The 19,727-nt window shown below is 42.7% G+C and overlaps 2 protein-coding genes and 1 long non-coding RNA gene across 6 annotated transcripts in view; 2 read left to right on the forward strand and 1 right to left on the reverse strand.

Annotated features, from left to right (window-relative positions):
- GKAP1 (G kinase anchoring protein 1) overlaps positions 1 to 16,905 on the forward strand; it is a 32,344-nt gene extending 15,439 nt beyond the window's left edge. The window contains exons 7-13 of one of the 3 annotated variants that reach the window (XR_015793874.1): positions 1,434 to 1,583; positions 7,049 to 7,150; positions 8,029 to 8,092; positions 8,350 to 8,420; positions 12,987 to 13,064; positions 14,875 to 15,065; positions 16,208 to 16,882. Coding sequence is in view for 2 of the 3 variants with exons in the window: in XM_088130293.1 (XP_087986419.1) it covers positions 1,434 to 1,583; positions 7,049 to 7,150; positions 8,029 to 8,092; positions 8,350 to 8,420; positions 12,987 to 13,064; positions 14,875 to 14,973 (564 nt within the window). In the remaining variant the exon portion in view is untranslated. Of the gene's footprint in view, positions 1 to 1,433; positions 1,584 to 7,048; positions 7,151 to 8,028; positions 8,093 to 8,349; positions 8,421 to 12,986; positions 13,065 to 14,874 lie in introns of all 3 variants that reach the window. The other 2 variants (XM_088130293.1, XM_088130294.1) reach the window with 2 other exon arrangements.
- Positions 379 to 18,490, reverse strand: LOC148213812 (uncharacterized). 2 transcript variants are annotated; one of them, XR_015793875.1, is made up of 4 exons: positions 18,267 to 18,490; positions 10,171 to 10,438; positions 1,152 to 1,212; positions 379 to 470 (listed from the first exon to the last, which is right to left on the reverse strand). It is a non-coding gene; the product is annotated as an uncharacterized LOC148213812 (long non-coding RNA). The 2 variants fall into 2 exon arrangements; XR_015793876.1 differs by lacking the exon at positions 18,267 to 18,490 and adding an exon at positions 10,777 to 10,841.
- The window catches only part of UBQLN1 (ubiquilin 1), a 28,251-nt gene continuing 26,998 nt past the window's right edge, over positions 18,475 to 19,727 (forward strand). Inside the window, exon 1 of the mRNA XM_007425416.3 lies at positions 18,475 to 18,814. Within this exon, the coding sequence (XP_007425478.2) occupies positions 18,650 to 18,814 (165 nt within the window). The 5' untranslated portion in view covers positions 18,475 to 18,649. The remainder of the gene's footprint in view (positions 18,815 to 19,727) is intronic.

Here is a 19,727-nt window from a genome sequence, read left to right on the forward strand (position 1 = left end):
CTTTCTATTGATTCACCACTATTTTTTTCTTCCTTGTTTGAGGACCTCTTTCTTAATAACTATGTATGTCCAGTTAATTGGAGTCCTCATGGCGAATGTTACATAACCAAACCTTGCTCCCCTTGGGTTATGAGTTATACCCTTTTTATGCCAATATAACTTGGGAGCAGTTCAAAAACTATTTTTGATTAAGCCCTACATGACAATCTATGATTAATTAGGCCTTTTTTCAAACTTGGAGGCTTTAAATTATTGGTTATATTGCTGGTTCATTCCAACAAATTATAGTTAAGGTTAACTATTGCTTAGGGTAGGGGTTCTCATACAGGGTCATGACTCCCCCAGGGGATCATGAACAGCTGGGGGCAGGTGCAAAAGGTTTTGTTTTGTTTTGTTTTGTTTTGAGATCAGGGTAGCATCAGCAAAGCAGAAGTGGTGTCAAAATTCACTCTCATTTTGACCTGGCAAGCCTGCAACAAATCACAAAGTAAATTTTAAGAATGGTTCTACCTTGCCTCCACATTGGATTTATCCACAGTGGGGATACAAATTCATTTATTGTATGGGGACACAATATAATTTGAGAACTCTTGGTTTAGGAGGCTTATCTAAAATAGATGAAAAGTTTCTGCTATAAAACTGTGACGGGAGAGGACAGATACATGGTTTTAAGACTTATTAGAGCTTCTTATAACAAATTATAGTTCAGCATTACACTCAAATGCAATTGGACACATATATTGATCATATCCTGTTATCTGACAGAGTGGGGAATTATTACAGTATTTTAAACTTGACTGTAACATTTCATATTTAAATCTAAGAGCAGGGAATTTCTTGATAAGAACTTATAAATTCTGTTTTGAAATTTATCTATGGGCCTTAAAACAATTACAGTGGTACCTCGGTTCAGGAACTTAATTCGTTCCACGATTCTGGTCGTGAACCGAATCAAATTTTCCCATAATGTTCAATGTAAATAAGGTTAATCCGTTCTGACCCCTACGAAAGTGGTCGCCAACCGAATCAAATTTTCCCTTAAGGTTCAGTGTAAATAAGGTTAATCCGTTCTGAACCATATGTATTTTTTTAACCACAAAAATATGAAACAAAGTACAGTACAGTACAGTATGAAGAGAGAGAACACTAACCTTGCTTGAGGCGACACCAAAAAGCTTCACAGCAAGTGTCTGTCTGCGACCGCGATCTCACCTAGAGGAAGCCACAACCATGTGTCAGAGCAGGGAAGATGGCCGCAGGTCATGTTTGTCACCCGATGTGGAGTTTATGAATGGAAGCAAAATTTTGTGAATGCTGCTGTTCGCGAACCGAATTGTTTGTGAACAGAAGCGTTCATGAACCGAGGTATTACTGTACTTACTGTTTAGCTATTGGATGGTTTTTGTTAAAAGTTAATTATAGTTTCTTTACAGGAATTGAACTCACCACATACTCTCTTGAATGACGGTGAATTCTTCAATAGACTGGAAGATGATATGCATAAAATACTAAATAAAGAAAAAAGAAGGGAGCCTAACACAGAATATGGAATAGATAACAGTACATTTTGTGACCGCACACAGGTATATTTAAAAGGAATTACATGCATATTATATCTGCAGTTTAGTGAGTATAGATGAATTAGAGATCAGAATTGGTTATCCTAAAAAACTCAAAGAAGGAGAAACAAGCAGCATAAGAAACAGAAGCAGCAAGACAAGTATGAAAATCTAGGATGGTGACCAAGAGCAAATGCTAGGCAGGAAGTATGGTTACCAGCTCTTACCTGAGCACCCTGAAGGGTTTTTTCTTCTTTCCCCCAACGGACTGTGGACTTTAGGGTTGTGCACAACAGAGCCCCGCAGAGGCTAGTGGAAGCTGGAGAGGCCAGGCAGTGCTCTGTGGATACAGCAGACAGCCTGGAGAATGGCCGGGGAGAGACCTGGATTGTGGCACCCTGGGAAGTGGCTGAGTTGGTGCTTGGGCAACTGCGACAGTGTGAACAGCTTGAAAATTGGCCAGATTTACACCCTGGCAGTGGCAACAGCCCAAGGACTAAGGGCGACAGCCCAAAGAGGGATTTGGGCAGTGGTGGCGATGGCCTGGGCAGTCTGGGAGGCCTGGATGGCTGCCGGACTGGTGATTGTGTGGCAGCAGAGCATCTGAGCAGCCCGAGGAAGTGGGTGGAGGGGCCAAGCAGCCTGAGGAGTAGCCTGGGTGGTGGCAACGGCTGGAGTGACCTAAACGACAACTGGGACACAAACTGGCCCCAATTGAACAGTGGAGCTGGAGCTTGAGCAGCTCAAGTGGCAGGCCCCGAAGGGACTTGGGCGATGGCAGCCATGGCCCAGGCAACACCCTGAATTATGAACAGCCTGGTCAGCAATTGAGTGGCAGCCAGAATAGTGGCCCGAGTAATTGGAGCCAAGGGGGATTCAGCTGGCCCCTCTAACTTGTCCTGAGAAGGCAGAGGTGTGTTAGGGTCCCTCCAGGGTAAGAGGGCTGGGTGCTACCTCCCTAATGTGAGAGACAGGGAGTGCGACTCAAGGGTGGATGTGTGGAGAGTGTGAGTGTGATAAGGATACTCCCTCCCTCTCAGCGAGAATCGGGGTGGGAGTGGATCAGGTGACCCCGGCCAACTAGTGAGAGAGGCTGGCAAGGGAGTACAGTGGATGAGTGGGGTGGCGGTTAGGGCTCCAGGGGTGCTGAGAGCAGGAGCTGAAGTGCCGTGGAGCCCGCCATCACCCCATAGTTGATTGGGTGTGTCTGATGGTATTTAGCTGGATGGAAGGACCCCTGACCAGAAAGCCAGAGGGCTGGGATTGGTGGGGAATGGAAGCTCTGGGGATTATACCATTCAGGTGGTGATGGGGAGGGGATGTTATGACGGGAGTTGGAGGGCAGGCAGCTGTTGGGGAAGACACCCCGAATGTTTATTACTGGTGATGGGTTCCAGCCCTCTGGACTCAGACCCAGGCCTTGGACAGCAGCCCTATGGAGGCCCTGGCTTTCAGCTGCTGCTGCTTAACGCCAGGTCAGTCAACAACAAGCCCCTCCCCCCACATATCTGATTTGATCACTGAGGAGTGGGCCAACCTGGCATGTATCACCGAGACCTGGCTGGGCCCTGAAGGGGTACCCAGAAATGTGCCCAGCCGGGTTTATGGTTCGGCACCAGCCAAGAGCCCAGGGCAGGGGAGGAGAGGTAGTGGTTACCATTCAAGAATCTCTTTCGGCCTTCAATGGCACTGCTCCACAAGTGGCCGGTTGTGACACCTTGTTCCTGAAGTTGGGCTCACGAGCACAGTTGGGATTGTTGTTACTGTACCGGCCTCCCTGCTGCGTAGCCACTTCTCTGCCTGAGCTGCTAGAGGCCATCGCGGGGCTGGCACTAGAGTTCCCCAGACTTATGGTCTTGGGGGACTTCAATCTGCTGTCCCTAGGGCATGCCTCAGGTGCAGCTCAGGAGTTCATGGCCACCAAGATGCCCATGGGCCTGTCCCAGATTATCCGTAACCCAATTTGGGACAGCGGTCTCACACTGAAGTTGGTTTTCTTGTCAGAGCAATGGCAATGTGATCTGAAGCAGGAATTACATCTGTCCCCCTTGTCATGGTCAGATCATGTCCTGGTGGCCTTGAGATTCTCCTGTGCTACCCCCCTCCGCAGGGAGGTAGGGCACATTCACTTGGCGACTGATGGACCCCAGTTGGGTTCCAAAGGGAGATGGGGGTTATACCCAAGAGTCTGCTGCACAGTCCAGCAGAAGCCTTGGCCACTACCTGGAATAGGAAAACGGCTGAGGCTGTGGACAAGATCGCACTGTGCAACTCTCTTGACCCATCAAGCCTCACACTCCCCATGGTTTACAGAGGAGCTGAGAGTCTTGAAAAGGGTTAAGAGACACATGTAGCCCCGCTAGAGGAAAACAAGGACCGAACCCAACCAAACACATACTAGAGCCACTATTAAGGCCTACCTTGTGGCGGTAAGTATGTCTGCTCTTACTGCATCTGCAGAATGCTGCCCAGTGGCCCTGTTTAAGATCACCTGATCCCCTTTGGGAGAGGGAAGTCCAGTGGCCCATCTACAGGGCCGCACAGAGGAGTTTTCTAGGCATCTGGAGGATAAAATCACTCAGATCCAGTTCCAGTTGGATGCCAAGTATAAGGCATGGTCTGTAGAGATGCCCAGGGTATGCTCTTACCCTGTTATCTGGGAACAGTTTGATCCAGTTGAACCTGAGGAAGTGGACAGGATCCTCCAGATGGTTAATGCCATCACTTGTCAACTAGATTCATGTCCCTCCTAGCTGGTCAAGGCTACTCGGGAGGTGACGTGGGTGGGTCCAGGTGATGATGAATTCATCCTTGAGAGAGGGAATGTTTCCAGCTGCCTTTAAAGAGACGCTGGTGCATCCCATCCTCAAGAAACCACTGGATCCCACGATACTGGACAATCGTCCAATCTCCCACCCCCCCTTTTTAGGGAAGGCGGTTGAGAAGATGGTGGCATTGCAGCTCCAGGGGATACTGGTTGAAATGGATTATCTGGACCCTTTTCAGTCAGATTTTAGGCCCAGATATGGGATGGAAATGGCATTGGTCGCACTCATGGATGATCTTTGGCAGGAGCAGGATGGGGGTAGTGCATCCATCCTTGCTCTTTTTGACCTATCAGTGGCTTTCGATACCATCAACCATGGTATCCTTTTGGGTCAACTTAGGGAGTTGGGAGTGGGCGGCACAGTTTTGTGCTGGTTCACTTCCTTCCTCCAAGGTCAGTCCCAATCAGTGTTGATTGGGAGCGAGAGGTCCAGCTCGTGGCCCCTCTGTAGGGTGCTGCAGGGTTCGGTACTTTCTCCGCTCCTTTTTAACATCTACATGAAACCACTGGGTGATATCATCCGCTACCATGGGATGAAGTATCATCAATATGCAGATGATACCCAGTTATATATCTCCATTCTAGGTGACATGAGTGATGCTGTGACCACCCTTTTGCAGTGCCTGGAGGCTGTGGGGTCTGGATGGGATGTAACAGACTTCAGCTGAACCCTGGTAAATCGGAGTGGCTATGGATTGGAGGCCCCTCTGTATCTGAGGATTTACCATCCTTGGTTTTGGACAGGGTTGTACTGCTCCAGACAGACCCAGTGTGTAATCTGGGAGTCCTCCTGGACTCTCAACTCCTGCCCAAGGAGCAGGTGGCAGTCACAGCCAGGAGGGCCTTTGTCCAACTCTGTGTGGTGCTCCAGTTATGCCCTTTCCTGGATCAGAAGGCTCCTGTCAGTCACTCATGCCCTAGTCATCTCTTGGCTAGACTATTGCAATGTGCTGTACATGGGGCTACCCTTGAAGAGTATCCGGAAGCTACAGCTGGTTCGAAATGTGGCCGTGCAGACAATCTTGGGTGCCCCAAGAATGGCACAAATAACACTTTTACTGCGAAAGCTGCATTGGTTGCCACTTTGCTTCCAGTTCCAATTCAAAGTGTTGGTTATGACCTTTATAGCCCTACATGGCATGGGTCCAGGTTACCTGAGGGACCGTTTTAACCCTGTCACATCAACCTGTCCCACCCAGTCAGGCAGAGAGGGCATGTTGCAGACCCCATTGGCGAGAGAATGTCAGCTGGCAGGGCTCAGGAGGAGAGCTTTTTTTGCCGTTGCCCCCCACCCTTTGGAATATTCTTCCCCACAGAGGTGCAGCAGGCCCCTACCCTCCCAGCTTTCCAGAAAGGATTAAAGACTTGGCTCTGCCAGCTTGCATAGGGTGACATGAATCTTACCCAGTCCTGGGGGTGGCTGGCACTTTGATGACACTCCCCAAGTTACTGCCAAGTTTAACATCTTCCCTTGGATTATATTTATTTTCTATTTATTTAGGATTATTTTATATTGTAATTTTAATTGATTTTAACCGCTTTGTAAACTGCCCAAAGTTGGGGTTTTTTTTTTAACAAGATGGGGGGTGACAAATTTGATATATAAATAAATAAATAAAATAAGGCTCTTCCCCCCCCCCCAAAAAATCCAGTAGATTTCTTAATCCTGGAAGTTATCTGACAAGCAAATTAGATCACTTTAAGAACGAACCATGATTTTGCTTTTTTTTCCTTCTCTTCATCCTTGTTTTTATTGTGTCAAATAATAGATATTCCTTGCCTATATATTTAAGTCACTCTGGAGCTTTAACCTTATTTAAATCACTCTGAAGCTTTTACATTTCAAGAGCATTATAAAAATATTTTAAATAAATATAAAACAAACTAATAGCTGGTTTGTCATTTCACAGAAAAGTCCAGAAACAGAATACTGTATTATTTTCATTTTTCAGGCAATAATGCAAACTATATTGGCAACAAAAGATGTTTAGATGCTCAGAAAAACTAATGTGAATACTGGCTAGGATATTCCTATTGTCTTGCCAAGTCTGACAGCAGATCAATTTTGAACCTGTCTGGAACAGAACCTGCATTTTTCTGCCTTCAAAAAAACTGTCTCTGTAATTACCTCTAAGATTCAGTTTCCACATAATGGCCAAATTGATACAGAATAATTAGCTAGGCTTCTGGAAAGTCATAACTTGTGAATGACATGTGCTGATGCAACCAATATATCATTTCCTGTTCTGCCTGTAAACTTGTAAACAAACAAAAATATTTGGATGTGTTTTCCAAACAGAGAATCCTGGATTATTTGATCCTTTGCAAGCTAGGTTCACAAATTTACCTTCCTTTTAATTTCCAAATCTCTAGAGTGAAGAAAGAGTATCCTTTCCATGACTGAAAAGTCAAAGCAAGGACAGGCTATAATCACATAATATTATAACTACTATAAAAATGTTTCAATAAGCCAGAATTTTGTTTACAATTCTGTTGATATAAAATATTCTGTTACGATTCTGATATATAATAAATGTAGATGTATAGTGTGTCACTATGCACATTTCAGTATTTTAAAATACATTGAATATTAATATTTTACATTTCTTTAACTCTGTGATATAAACTTTTAAGTTTATATTCTTTCATTCTTTATTTGTAGGAGGTTTTTCTAAAAGATGGAAGACTAGAGAGATCAAAATTGGAACTTGAAAAGAAAGATGCAGAAATCCAGCAATTGAAGAGTGTAATCAGTCAGTGGGAGGTACGTATTTTCCTGAGAAGCACATAATTTATTAACCTGAATTAAAACTTAAGTTGAAAACATGGTGGTTGTTAGTGCTTTCAGTGTACTGCTTCTGAAAATATTAAGTGAGGCTGGCACTTACAGGTTAAGGTTGTTCTAAACATTTTTACTTCTTTAGCAGTGAATTTCTATATTGTCTTCTCAGAAGTAAATATAGCTGGATGCACTGGAGTATACTGGGCAAGTGGACAAATGATTATAGCCTAAATGTTATTTTTTTAATAGTTGTTACTAGATTCATTGAATCTACCCAGTCAGTTTTCTATCTCTGTTTTTTCCCATTGTTTTCTCAAATATTTTAGTTAAAGATTAATATTGCAAAGTTAGTGCTAATTGTTTAAAAAATGCAGCATAGAAATCATTTGTTAAATATAAAAGTTGCCACTATATAAAGGTACTATTGGACATGTTGCATTGAAGGCTACCTTAGAAGTAATCCAGCTCCTCCCTAGTAAAGCTATAACCTTATGTAGAGAAGAGAAAATGCAGAATTTCTAGATTTTTTTTCCCGATTAACAGGTTTTCTGTGTAACGCATGTTACATTGCAATCAGTAATAGATATATGTCTTTCTCCTTTTCCTTTCTTCCATTACCACATTTAATTCTAAAGCCTACCCTTGAACTTTTTTTCCTAAATTGAGATTTTTTAAAAAATATGCAGTTATATTTATTTTCTGAAACTCTCATAGATTGCAGAATGAATTTGCAACTTTGAAGTTATAATCCTCAGTGCATTTAACAGTTAGGACTGAACTAACAGCTAATATTCTTAATGTTGAAACAAACTTGGTGAAATATACCACTTGTATTAACTAATTTCTAAAAAAATATTTAGGCAAAATACAAGGAAGTAAAAGCACGAAATGCACAACTATTGAAAATGCTGCAAGAAGGTGAAAGTAAGTACAATTACAGGCTTTAAATTTTTTCAGATACTTTTTTTAAAGAACTGTTACAATCACTAAACTATCTGGAAGCAGTTTAGGTAAATACTGAGAGAAATAGTTTTGTTTAACTTTTACCTTAGAGCGGATATATGCAATCTATGATCTCTTAAACTCAGTGCAGACTACCAACTTTCTCTTTTAGCTTGTCAGGGCTGACATATCTTCTCTACTCCATTTTAGACTAATATTTTCTTTGTTTGACTTTTTAGTGAAAGATAAAGCTGAAATACTCCTTCAGGTTGATGAGTCTCAGAGTATTAAGAATGAGTTAACTTTACAGGTAAATATTTCTGTGTTGTTGTTGTTTTACATACTGTTGTAAATTAGCAAGTCAGAATACTTGAGTTGGAAGAATTCTGAGGGAATTCTGTTCATAGAGTAGGGCCTTCCCACTTAAACTGCAATCAAACAAACACTATTATTGAGGGCCAGGGAGCGTAGGATCCTTAGAAACAACATGTTCTGTGGTGAGGGCAACTATTACTAGAAGGAAAAAATCTGTAAAAATTGAGGGATCCAGTTATACAGACAAAAATCAAGTCCATCAAGTATGAAGACAAACTGCTATTTTTATTACTATTAGCCCTATTTTTAATCTGTTTAGCACTTTTACTGTAGCTTATAATTGTTCACATAAAAATACAATTGTGAATAAACTAGCAGTCAATAAAATGCAGAGACAAAATAGAAATATCAGTAGTAAATTCTAGTAAGAGACACTGAAGGAGTAACTGGTTTTAGATTGAAATTACACTGAAATAACATTTCGACCTGGTGATTAAAGAGAAAAAAATGGAAGAATTAAGCAGATATTCTAGGCCAAATAGTTTTACAGAGTTGATGATTTATTAAAAAGAAATAATTGTCCCGTCCGCACACCTTCACTGGTTTTAATGGAAGATCTAAGTGTATGAATTCAGAGGTGGAAAGTGGTCCTTAAGTATTTAAATCCAAATCCATTCCTGTTTAAAATCAAAAACAGTTCTTTTAGGATAGGCTGGGAAATTGATCAGTAAGAAAAATACAATATTGATTGACTTTGATTTAACTGACCAATTGGAAGGGGAGAGTATGTTATTCCTGAGTTTCATTGGAGAGTATGTTGCTTGCGTGACATGCAAACAACATAAAAAAAAAACAGGAGTTTTGTCCAGCACATCCAAAGTTTCATTTTGTTGGAACAAATTGAAGTTTCACAGTGGTATGACTCTGGTCACTTCTGTTACAACTTTAGTTTCTGAATACTGTATGCTTCAGAGGCAGTCAATATAGAGCATGTTGAACTAATCTAGTTGTTAACATCCTCAGTGTGTAACAGACAAGATACACTTTCCCAAGAATAATGACAGCTATTGCATTAGCTAAAATTGTTTATGACCAGTCTTAACAACAGTAGTTACCTATCTAGAAGCAACACTAAATCCAATCCCTGAGTTGTAAATCTGATTGTTAAATAAATGCTTTTAAATATTTAAAACAATAGTTTCCAATCCTACAGCAAAATACCTTTCAATATTTATGCAACTGAGGAATGCAGCCTCATTCAAAACAGATAGTTTTAATTAGTTCTAAGAAGTTGGCTATTTAATTAATATATTTACTCTGTCCTATCTCAAGTTGCAGTTTGATAACCTAATTTCATTACTATGAACTTCCCTGCCTCAAATTTCAGCTTCCCCTTTTATCCCTGAGAGCTGATGGTGGGAAGAGCTGTATATCATCCACATAGTTCCAGCCTCTGTTCCAAATCTGAACGTATGCAGTGGTTTCTTGTACATTAATAACATATAGAAGAAAATGTACCTCTATGGATTCCCTAAATGGTAAAAAAATACAGTGGTACCTCGGTTCACGAACTTAATTCGTTCCATGACTCTGGTCGCGAACCAAATTGGTCGCAAACTGAATCAAATTTTCCCATAAGGTTCAATGTAAATACGGTTAATCCGTTCTGAATCATATGTATTTTTTTTTAAACCACAAAAATATGAAACAAAGTACAGTACAGTATGAAGAGAGAGAACACTAACCTTGCTTGAGGCGACTTCTGGCGTGGAAGACAGGAAGGCAGGTGGGGAGGTGGTTGTTGTTTGGAGGGAGAGTCCCCGTCGCCTACAGGAAGCCACAACCACGTGTCACAGCAGGGAAAATGGCCACGGGTCGTGTTCGTCACCTGATGCGGAGTTCACGAACGGAAGCAAAATTTTGCGAACGGTGCTGTTTGTGAACCGAATTGTTCGTGAACAGAAGCATTCGTGAACCGAGGTATTACTGTATAGCACCGCCTTTTAGGCCTGCCTGTCAGAAAAAAAAGGAACTATTGTAAAATAATACCTTTGAGCCTTAGGCAAGCAGGAAGTATATCATGGTCACTTGGTATTGAATCTCACTTAAAAGTTTATCAAAGCAAATAGTTTTCAGTTTGATATTCATGATATTTAAAACTAGATCTTATCAGTACCATTTTGGGATATTGGAATGTGGTTACCAGAAATAGGTGTGTGGTTTGAGGGGCTCATGGAATGTTTGTGATTTGCTGTTTGTTTTGGTTTTCTGGAGTGCATGGAAAGGCTGAGGTTATTTGGGATTGTTTGGGACCATCTTTTGGAGCGTGGGAGCCAGGGTATTGTACTTACCAGCTCTGGTGGTACCCTTGGAACCTTGGACACCACCGGATAACCTGGAAGCTGCTTGGAGAAACATCTGAGGAGTTAGATATGTGTTATTTCTTTATTTGTTTATTAAAATGTGTATTCCTCTGAGCAACTCACATAAATCCAGCCTCAACAATCAATAAAAACAGTTCACAACAAAATTGATAAATCACAAAACTAAAAAGCAGGCATGAGAGATGACATTCTCAATATACATCCCTTGTTTGACTAGCTATATATGTAGCTAATTTGTAACATATTGTATTTTCTAAATCCTATTCTATTTTGGCTGAACATTCATCATTCATGAATAAATTCTCTTTTTTTCTGCTATAATTATTTTGTATTTTTTTGCAGTTAAGAAATTGTTTTACATTATTGTTATTTATACACATGCACACATAAGAGTATAAAGTATTTCTGAACAAACATTTAGGAAAATCTGGAAGTTTCTGTTTATAGACAAAGCTAGATTTTTAAAATGTTTTAATTAATTAATTAATTTTCTATAGCTGCCCATCTCAGCCAAGTGACTTTGGGCAGCGAACAATTCTAAAACAATAAAAGCAGTTAAAAACAATACAAAAATAAATACATACATCAACCGAGAAAATTATCATAATTTTTAATATAGCAAAGAGACAATGCTCTTAACACATTCAGAGGCCCAGGCACATAGCCAGGTCTTTAAAGCCTTACAAAAGGCCAACAGGGTCAGGGCCATCCTAATCTCTGAAGAGAGGACGTTCTAAAGGGCAGGGGCTACAGCAGAGAAGGCACGTCTCCTGGTCCCAGCCAGCTGACATTCCTCAGTATGCCCAACCTGCTGGATCAAAATGGATGGGTAGACACTATTGGGAAAAGACAGTCTCTCAGGTAACTTGGTCCCAAGCCGTGCAGGGCTTTAAAAGGTGACCACCAGCACCTTGAATTGCACCCGGAAACACACTGGCAACCAGTGCAGCTCACACAGTAGTGGTGTTATATGTGTCGCATATCTGACACCATTTACTACCCATGCAGCCGCATTTTGTACCAGCTGAAGCTTCCGAATGCTCTTCTAGGGCCACCCCATGTAGAGCACATTGCAGTAGTTCAAGTGGGAGATTACGAGGGCGTGGGTGACTATGAGCAGAGCCTCCCAATGCAGGAATGGACGCAACTGGCGCACTACCTGGAGGTGTGCAAAGGCCCTCCTAGCCATGGCTGCCACCTGCTCTTTGTTTTATTTTTTTCAAAATCCAGTTTCTTTTCTAGTATTTGAGTGTGTGTGGATAGATGGGTGGATGGATGGACTTTTTTATCCCACCTTTTTTGTATACAGTATATAACTCAAGGTGGCAAACGTACCTAATGCTCTAGCCTCCTGTTTTCCCCACAACAACAACTCTGCAAGGTGGGTTGGTCTGAGAGAGAGTGACTGGCCCAAAGTCACCCAGCCAGCTTTCATGCCTAAAGGAAGCCTAGAACTCACAGTCTCCTGGTATCTAGGCCAGCACCTTAACTACTACACCAAACTGACTCTCTGTGAGTATGAGGTTGTAGAAATTGTTTCAGTTTTCTATAAAAGGATATGCCTATTGAATCCTTGCAGAAAAATACTGAGATAAAAATTATTTGCAGGAGTTTCTTTACATGATTCCAAGGAATTTTCAAAATATTGTTTTAACTGCTGTCATAGATGGTCAAAATTATCAAATCATTTTCTTGAACAGTCATCAACCAGGAATTAAGTCTAATGTTTAACAACATAAAATATTATTGTTTTTCCTAGTGTTTGTCACAGTTGGTTACAGGATCTGCTAGTTTTCCACTGTTTTGCACTGTGCTCACTTAGGTCACACTGCAAAGCTATCAATGCACAATGCAACAAGAGGTTTTGCTTTTCAGCTAGCTTGTTGCACAGCCTTACTCTGATTTAGGCTTAAGAGGGAGAGACTGGCCCAAGGTCACCCAGCTGGTTTCTGTGCCTAAGGAAGGACTACAACCTGTCTTCCCATTCCTAGTTCAGTACCTGAACCATTATAACACACCACTCTCTAAGCTAAAATTGTAAAATAACATAAGCAAATTATATTTTTCATTATTACTGTAATAGGATGTATAATCTCATCCTGTTTAAAATGTAACTTTGATTAAAAATGTAAAATTTGTTTTAGAGCAAAGTAACTATTGGGATTTCTTTCTTTGAGGTTGCTACTCTTCATGCTGCATTGGAACAAGAAAGATCTAAAGTGAAAATACTGCAAGCAGAATTAACAAAATACCAGGTAATATTTAACTATGTAATAAAGCTAAATAATAACATAAGTTATTAAAAGGGCAATTTTCTATTCCTCCTCACAGTTGCTCTACTGAACTTACTTACTGCTTACTCTACTGAAATGCCACTCTGATGTATTGGAAATTGCTGAACTACATGGAATAGAATATGGGAGCTATTATGACGCAAATAGAATATCCTAAACAGGGACAAAAATTTTCATGCAGGTAGTCCTTGAGTAATTGGGACTGCAATTTCTTTCACTAAGCAATGCAGTCGTAAAGCGCGACATCATGTGGCCACATTGCTTAGGGACAGCAATTCCGGCATCCCTGTTGCCATTGTTAATAAATCCCATTGGTTGTTAGGCGAGGAGCCATCCTGATCCAAGCCATTCCCAGCTTGGTCCCTCCCAGCCCCACACCTTGGTAAAGTAAGGGACTGCCTCCTCTTCAACTCCCCCCACCTGCCTATCTCCCCCCACATCTCTGCCCTTTTGGCCACCTTGCACTCTGCAGTCTCTGCTGGCCTTGCCGCCCTGCCACCCTGCCAGACCTGCTGTCCCATGCTCTGCTGGCCTTGCCACCCTGTGCTCCACTCACCCTGCCACCCTCCCCACTCTGTGCTCACTAGTCCTGCTGGCCTTGCCGCCCTGTGCTCTGCTGGCCCTGCTGGCCTGGCCGCCCTGCCCTCCACTCATCCTGCCGGGCTGCTGCCTGCCCACCTTGCACTTGCCAGCCCTGCAGGCCTGTGCTCCACTGACCCTGCTACCCTGCTGGCCCTGCTGACCTTGCCATCATGCATTCCACTCGCCTAACCACCCTGCTGGCCTTGCCACCCTGCGCTCTGCTCACCCTCCCAGCCTGCCAGCCTTGCTGTCCTGCGCTTACTGGTCCTACTGCCCTGTGCTCAGCCTACGCTATTTGGAGAACAGCGGGCGTGGCCTTCTTGCGAGGTTTTAGAAGGCCACAGAAGCCTGCCAAAGCATTGCAAGAACAGGGCATACTATTTGGAGAATGACACGAGAAGCCTCAGGAAGACGGCCTGGTGCAGCCAGCAGCTGCCTCACATAGGGCCAGGCCAGGCACACCTCGTCAGCAGCGGGAGGAAGACAACAAAGGTCAGCCTGGGGCAGCAGAGCCAGCAAGCACAGGGCCAGCAAGGCCGGGAGGGCAGCAAGGCCAGCAGGGTGAGCAGAGTGCAGGGAAGCAGGGCCAGCAAGGTGAGTGGAGCACAGAGTGGTGGGGGTGGCTGGGGCTATGGTGCTGGGGTGGCTGTCCGCGGCACGGGACTTGAGGCAGCAGTCCTTGGTGGTGCTGGGGCTGAAGTAGAGGGGCGGTGGCGGCTGGCTGAGGCTGCTGAAGGCCCCAGGCCTCTACTTCAGCCCCAGCGCCGCCACCGGCAAGGACTGCCACTGTGCAAGGAGGCCAAAAGGGCAGAGATGGGAGGGAGATAGGAGGATAAAGGGAGTTAAGTGCCCCTGTGGTCATAAGTACAGGCAGGCTGCCAAACGACTGAATATTGATCATGTGACTGGAGGCACTGCAACAGCTGTAACTTTGGGGACTGGGTGTAAGTACCATTCGTTCAGCGCTGCCATAACTATGAATGGTCGTAACTTGAGGACTACCTGTACCTTGAACTTTATTTGGATCTAGACTGTTGTTGATCCAAAAAGAATCTTGCATTTTCTGTGTTGTTATAAAAGCACATTGTCATATAGAATCATAGAGTTGGAAAGAACAGTTTAGGCTATTGATTCCAGCCCCCTGCTCTGTGAAGGAATTTATTAGCTTTATATCCCTCCTTTCCTCCAGGAGCTCAAGGCAGCACTCCCTCCTCCAACTTTTTCCCTCAACAACCTTGCAAGATTGCTTGGACTGATAAAGAGTGACTGGTCCATAGTCAGCCAGTAAATTCCATGACTGGGGGAAAATTTGAAGTAGAAACTCCCCAGTCCTAGTCCAACATGTTAACCACCTTACCACACTGACTCTCCAAATAAAAGGTATCAAAATTGAAGTATTCCCAAAAGGTGACTCTCTGTCCTTCACTGAAACACATTAAGCAAACAGAAGCACACTACTTTTTTCGGTGATTGGTTCCACTGTTGAGTTGCTCTTTTTCTAATGTTCACACTTGAAAATTACTTTCTCTAGATCCACTGCACTATATACTGTTTAGCACGTACTTCGATACGTTTAGCTCATCTGTTGTTTTCTCCTAAACTTGCATTTTTAATTACTTTTCTAACTTTTCTTATTTCTTATATTGATCCCTCCCTCCCTTTTGGTTTTCTTACTGTTTAATGGTGTGCACAATCTTTGGCCTATAATATTAGTTAACTATTGCATTCTTAGAATTGTCTATCAATTTTTTGTTTAAGTGCACCAGTACCACAATTCTGTATTCTCATACAGAATGTAAAAGTTCCGTTTTGTGTGGCTTATTCTGGAATTAATGCATTGTAACATTAAATAGTAAGTTTATTTCTTATGTTATATAAACATCTCCGTTCTCTTTTTCATAGTTACATAACAATGTAGTTTAAGAGGTAGTATCTAGTTTTCATCCCTTTTGTTGACAGAAGGCATCGATCAGGTCAGAGTTCTGTTCTCTTCTCTGTGTTCACTCCCATTCCCTCAAATTTGCTCCACATATGTATTTCAAAGCAGATTTGAAGGGAAGAGTGAGAATGTGTAAAAACCACCATCTTTCCCTTCATTGCTATCTTCCTACTGGAAGATAGAAGAGCATTGACCACCCAATGATTTAGTAATAGTATAAGCCTGTTCCATAGTATATTACTCAAAGTCCCCTAGGTTATTTAATTTCAGAGTCAGTAATTTACTCCATTAAGCATTTTTGTGCTTCCTAAAAAGTTTAGCTTTCAGACCATACACTCATTCCCTGCCTAAAGTTCTTGCTAAAAGCAGGGTCCAAAAGGACCTCACTTTTTTTTTCTCACAAAGCTCAGCAGAAGGCGAAAAAGGTGTTTTTTAAAGAGGAGCATTCCCTCTTTCCTAGTGTGCTTTTGTGAGAATAGCAGTACCTGTTGGTGCTCTACAGACCTTTTGAGGAACATATCAGATTGCTTGCTGATTTGTTTTTGATAACTCAGTATTTGTTGTTTCATTTCTATTTTTTCAGGGTGGAAGAAAAGGGAAAAGAAACTCAGAATCTGACCAGTGCAGATGATTTTCTTTGCACTAAATTCAGAGCCAAAAAGAGGAATATTGATCTTCAGGGTTTTGCAGAAATGTATATTTGTATTACTGCTTAACTATGCAGGTTTTTTGGGGTGGGAGTAGTGATTGAAATTTAATTGACTAACAGTTAAGTCAATCTATTGCTATTCTGGTTTAAAGTTGGAAATGAAAACATTGATGCTCTAACTTTGTGCTAACGCTGCATCTAGTTTTTCATCAGTCAATAAAATTTGTCATTTTTATGACTAGTGTGTAATTTCATTGATAAATAAACGATAGTTAATGGCTCTCCTTTCATGATAGTTTTTACCTTTTGATACTTTCATTATTTTTATCTTTTTTGTGATTTTTTTTTTTTTTTTTACAGATGGTCATTCACAAATAGTAAATGTTTGGCTAGTCTAAGAGGGAAGATAAAAGGAAGAAAGGAATGTAGTGATACTGTGAAATAGCCCCTCCCCAAAGTCTCAGAACGTGAGGTTTGCAAAAAGAATTCTGGTCAATCAGCTTTGAAGGCAAAATGATAAACTCTTTAGCACAACACATATATTTTTCAGATCTTAATGTAAACAAGATTCTATATAATTTTCCTCATCCTTTCACCATTCAATTATGTAATAGTTGACCTTTTATTGGTACAAAAGAAAAAACACCATTAAAAATCCTTTAAGACATCGATTTTTTTAAAAAAGGTTATTTTATGTAAGAGTTACACATTTAACTTCTCTACTTCAGCTTTAAAATGTAGTTTATAAACCATTTGAATAACATTGTTTATAGTTGCAATAAGAAATGCAGCTCTCTTAGAATAAGGAAACAAGTTTTCATTCTTCACTAGATGTCATTTTTTTGGTTACAGTGACATCATTAGCAGGTAAAAGAGTACATAATTTTTGCTAAGCAGGCTGCCTGCTCTCTGGGCAGAGTTCAGGAAAGAACTAGACAGACAACGATCATACTGCTATCGTTCTCATAATCTCACAGGAAATGAAGCGGAGTTGTTCTTTTCCTTTTCCAGTGAAATATACATTTAGTCTTTACAAACAATGTGAGGTTCTCTGATTCTGGCTGCATTGTGCCACCTTTAATACTGATTCCCAAGTACATTAAATGTCAGCTAGCTGAAATACTTTGATAAATGAAATGCCACAACCACTCCATCAATTAGAACAGATGTCACAGCACTTCACAGAAATGCTGTGACAGGGCACATCAGTCCAATCTTTGTCCAGGTAAAGTGCTTCTTTGAAGATTTGCAGAGTTTACTCAGTGTGCGTGATTGTGGTTCTCTATGTTGCTAATGGCTAAGAAGCAGGCAACCCAAGGGATGTCTGGCCCCCAACTTGCCTCTTTTAAATAGCTCTCACGTACTTCGAGTTGAACTGCCAAAACTCAATACCAGATCTTTCCTGCCATTGTGGGATGCAAACTAAGAGGAAGCAGAAGACCGTTTAAAATGAATCAACGCTCCAGGTTGAATGAGCCATGCCAGTATCCTCAATTCAATATGATCTCCTCCCCCGGCCCTTCTCTATCCTATCCGATCCCATAGCAAGATTTTGCCACCGCACACGCGGGCAGACGAGTAGAATCCCTGCATTTGGAGCGTCCGTAAAAAGTGGCTTGTGACGCAACGCGGGACAGATTTACGCTTCTCTTGCTGGCTTTAAAATTCATTGTGGACTCCGATTTCAGCGAGTTATACCTTCGGATATTTTCCTGCGGATCTAAGCCTATATATATTCAACCAAAGAAGTCAAAGTTTAAAGGCCGCTCTTAAATAATTCTGACCAATGATTTAAGAAACTTAAATACAATTCCTCCCCCAGAAGCATTGGGAGAGGTTATTAAAGAAACACCACATTAGCTTTCAAAATGCAATGCGATCCACAAAACAAACACGAGAGCCGGAAAACTGCGCCACAACCATGCATGAGTCGTCAAAAAATACGTCAGCAGCGGCGCAAGTACTTCCTCACGGCGTCAAAGCAGCTGCTCACCTAACAATCCCAACTTGGGCCTTTCAGATCAACTGCGTTTGCGCAATAAGAATGAAGACCCAATGCGCACGCGTCCTGACTCTTTTAGCCCCATCCTGCGCATGCGTATATCTACCCAATTCGGTTTCTCATGCGCCGGCCAAGTCAGTTCCTCTTTTCTAGTAACTTCCCCGATCCATGACGTAATCAATAGGCGCCGCAATTGAGCCGGGCTGCTTCCGTTGAACTCTCCGAGAGTGGGAGAGCTTTATAGTGGTGGGGTGCGCGCGCGCGAGGCGGTGAAAAAAGAGGCGAGGGTCGACCTTACCCAGCGTTCGCTGCGCGGCTTGGCTAACGAGCACAGGAGGCCGCCCCGCCGTTTGTCCACCCGCCCCGCGCGCGCCATGTCTGAGAGCGGCGAGAACCCTCCTGGGCCCCAGAGCCCCACCGATCCCCCCGCCCTGGCCGCGTCTGCCTCAGCGTCTGAACCGCGGATCATTAAAGTCACCGTGAAAACCCCCAAAGAGAAGGAGGAGTTCGCAGTGCCAGAAACAAGCAGCATCCGGCAGGTGAGGCGGGGAACGAGAGCTAGGCAGGGGGAGGGGCGTGGCTGGTACCACCGCTCGGCGGCGAGGGAAACGCCGGCCACCCGCTCCTAACGGGGGCATCTAGCCCACCGAAAGGCCAGGAGTCTGCGCGACGCTTCTGCACAGTCACTGGCCCAGCTGCTGGCGCGGGCTAGAGCTGTTGCCTCATCGAAGGCCTGAAAAGGGATTGGACTGACTAGGGTACAAAGTGGAGGTGGAGCGCTTTCTTCCAGGTGGGTTTGTGGGGAGAAGTGTGGCTCGTGTTCTTCAGAGGGTTTACTTTATAGTAAGCGAGTCCTGGATACAGGCCTTTGAGAGGGGGAGGCTAGGGGTGGAAACAGTTTGGTGTAGTGCTGGAGGCCGGAGATGCTAATGAGGTACCTCGGCTTTGTCTGGAAAGAAACAAAAAGCAGCGAGATCTGCAATTCTGTTCTGAGCACAGTCCTAACGTACCACCAAACCTCGAAGTTTAGAATTGGAAACCAGTGGAAGGTTTAGAGTCATTTCAAACGGGCTGGTTTTCTACTGCTTTGAATTAGCGCTCTTTTCTACAGTAATGGCTACTAGTGATGGCTGTACGCCTCTGAACGTATGAGTGGAAATGTGCTGTTCGGTACCTGCAGCCTTCCCATAGGAACAAAATGGTGGACTAAATGGCCTTTGGCCTGATTCAGCTCAACAACTCCTATGGTCTGCATTAACAAATAGACAGTTATACAGTATGTTCTTTTGCAACCTGGATTTTGTTTTCTTTGCATATGTGTATATTGAAGAATTATACTAATTGATACATGGTTTGCATGCAGTTTCTTTTGTAGAAGAATGTTTTCTGGAAGCAGTGTGTCATACTAGAAGCAGTTCACAATACCACTGTGAACTATACAGACACAATACC

Source organism: Python bivittatus, unplaced genomic scaffold (assembly GCF_059951505.1).
Source record: "Python bivittatus isolate LINGU-HERP-01145 unplaced genomic scaffold, Pbiv_v1 ctg000850_np1212, whole genome shotgun sequence".
NCBI classification, from domain to species: Eukaryota; Metazoa; Chordata; class Lepidosauria; order Squamata; family Pythonidae; genus Python; species Python bivittatus.